Genomic DNA, 1,187 nt, shown 5'->3' with positions numbered 1-1,187 from the left:
AAAAGCTTCAGGTATAGCATGCTGAATCACAGTATAGAAGGAAACGAGAGAAAGAGAAACAGGTTATGGCAAGAATTCACACCATTGGAAAAGCAGACTACAAGATCGGCAGACAGTGTAGTGTTACAGGGATATTTGATTTTTTAAGATTTACTGTAGTAAACTGGAACCAAAGCAGAAACAGATGGATTCTACATCTCACATGAGATCTGAAGCTAATCCTGAAATGGAACAGAACAATGATAGGAAAGTTCTTTAAGGAGAGTGGATTTTATGAAATCTGAGTACTGCTTAGACAACACTTTCTAAACCTGAAGACAACAACCTTGGACTGCTCAAGATTGAAAAAACTTGGAAGCCTAGAAGAACATGATATTGCAGAGTTGATAAAGGGCAGGGTGTAGGTGAACATAGAAGGAAAGGCACCATCAAGCTTGCATTCCCAATTTAAAAAAAAAATTTAAAAAAAAAAGCTTGCATTCCCATTTGCAGTACTGGACAAATAGACATGTATCCACAGTATTTTCAGACCCTTGAGTGTCTGAGCAATTGGAAACCTCGTTGTGGGAAACTTTGATCTTGATGTTGTTCCACTACATAGAATCTATCAACTGGCTCTCTTTGTATTCTGTGTGTAGGTTTATAGATTGCTTATTTCCCCCTTGTAATTGTAATACTGGATGTTTAAAAGACATAATGTTAGTACATACAATGTAGAAACTTGTGAGAAATCATTTAGGTGAGGCCATTCTTTGTGTTTCTTATAAAATAATGATATGAAAATAGACCTTTTTCGATAAGTTTTTTCTTCCCTGTTCAAAAAATTTCTGACAGACATAACATTTTCTTTTTTCTTATAATTAGGTCTTTTTCAGAGGTCTTACAGTGAATACAGTGCGAGGATTCCCTGTAAGTGCTGCCACATTCCTTGGATACGAACTTTCACTCAAAGCCTTAAGAAAAGAAGTAGAGACAAATCCTTGAATTCCAGGTCAGTTTTACAGAACCTTGAGCATTTGGGGTGGATAATCATGGACAGCATCCAATTGCTCTGCATCTGCACAAACCATGTTTTTGGCTTTTTTTTTAAAAAAAAGTTTTAATTGCTTGAAATTCTGTCATTTGTTGGAAAAAAAATACACAAAAGTAATTTAACAAGAATTATTTCTAGGCACCCTGCCGGCCCT

The 1,187-nt window shown here is 35.8% G+C and overlaps 1 protein-coding gene across 1 annotated transcript in view; it reads left to right on the top strand.

Annotated features, from left to right (window-relative positions):
- Positions 1-984, top strand: part of SLC25A48 (solute carrier family 25 member 48) — a 16,920-nt gene extending 15,936 nt beyond the window's left edge. The window contains exon 4 of the mRNA XM_015823187.1: positions 865-984. Within this exon, the coding sequence (XP_015678673.1) occupies positions 865-984 (120 nt within the window). The remainder of the gene's footprint in view (positions 1-864) is intronic.
- Positions 985-1,187: the final 203 nt, after the last annotated feature.

Source organism: Protobothrops mucrosquamatus, unplaced genomic scaffold (assembly GCF_001527695.2).
Source record: "Protobothrops mucrosquamatus isolate PMUCROS unplaced genomic scaffold, P.Mucros_1.0 scaffold1794, whole genome shotgun sequence".
In the NCBI taxonomy this organism is placed as follows: Eukaryota; Metazoa; Chordata; class Lepidosauria; order Squamata; family Viperidae; genus Protobothrops; species Protobothrops mucrosquamatus.
Note: the sequence above shows the minus strand (reverse complement) of the source record. Positions and strands in the feature narration are given on the sequence as shown.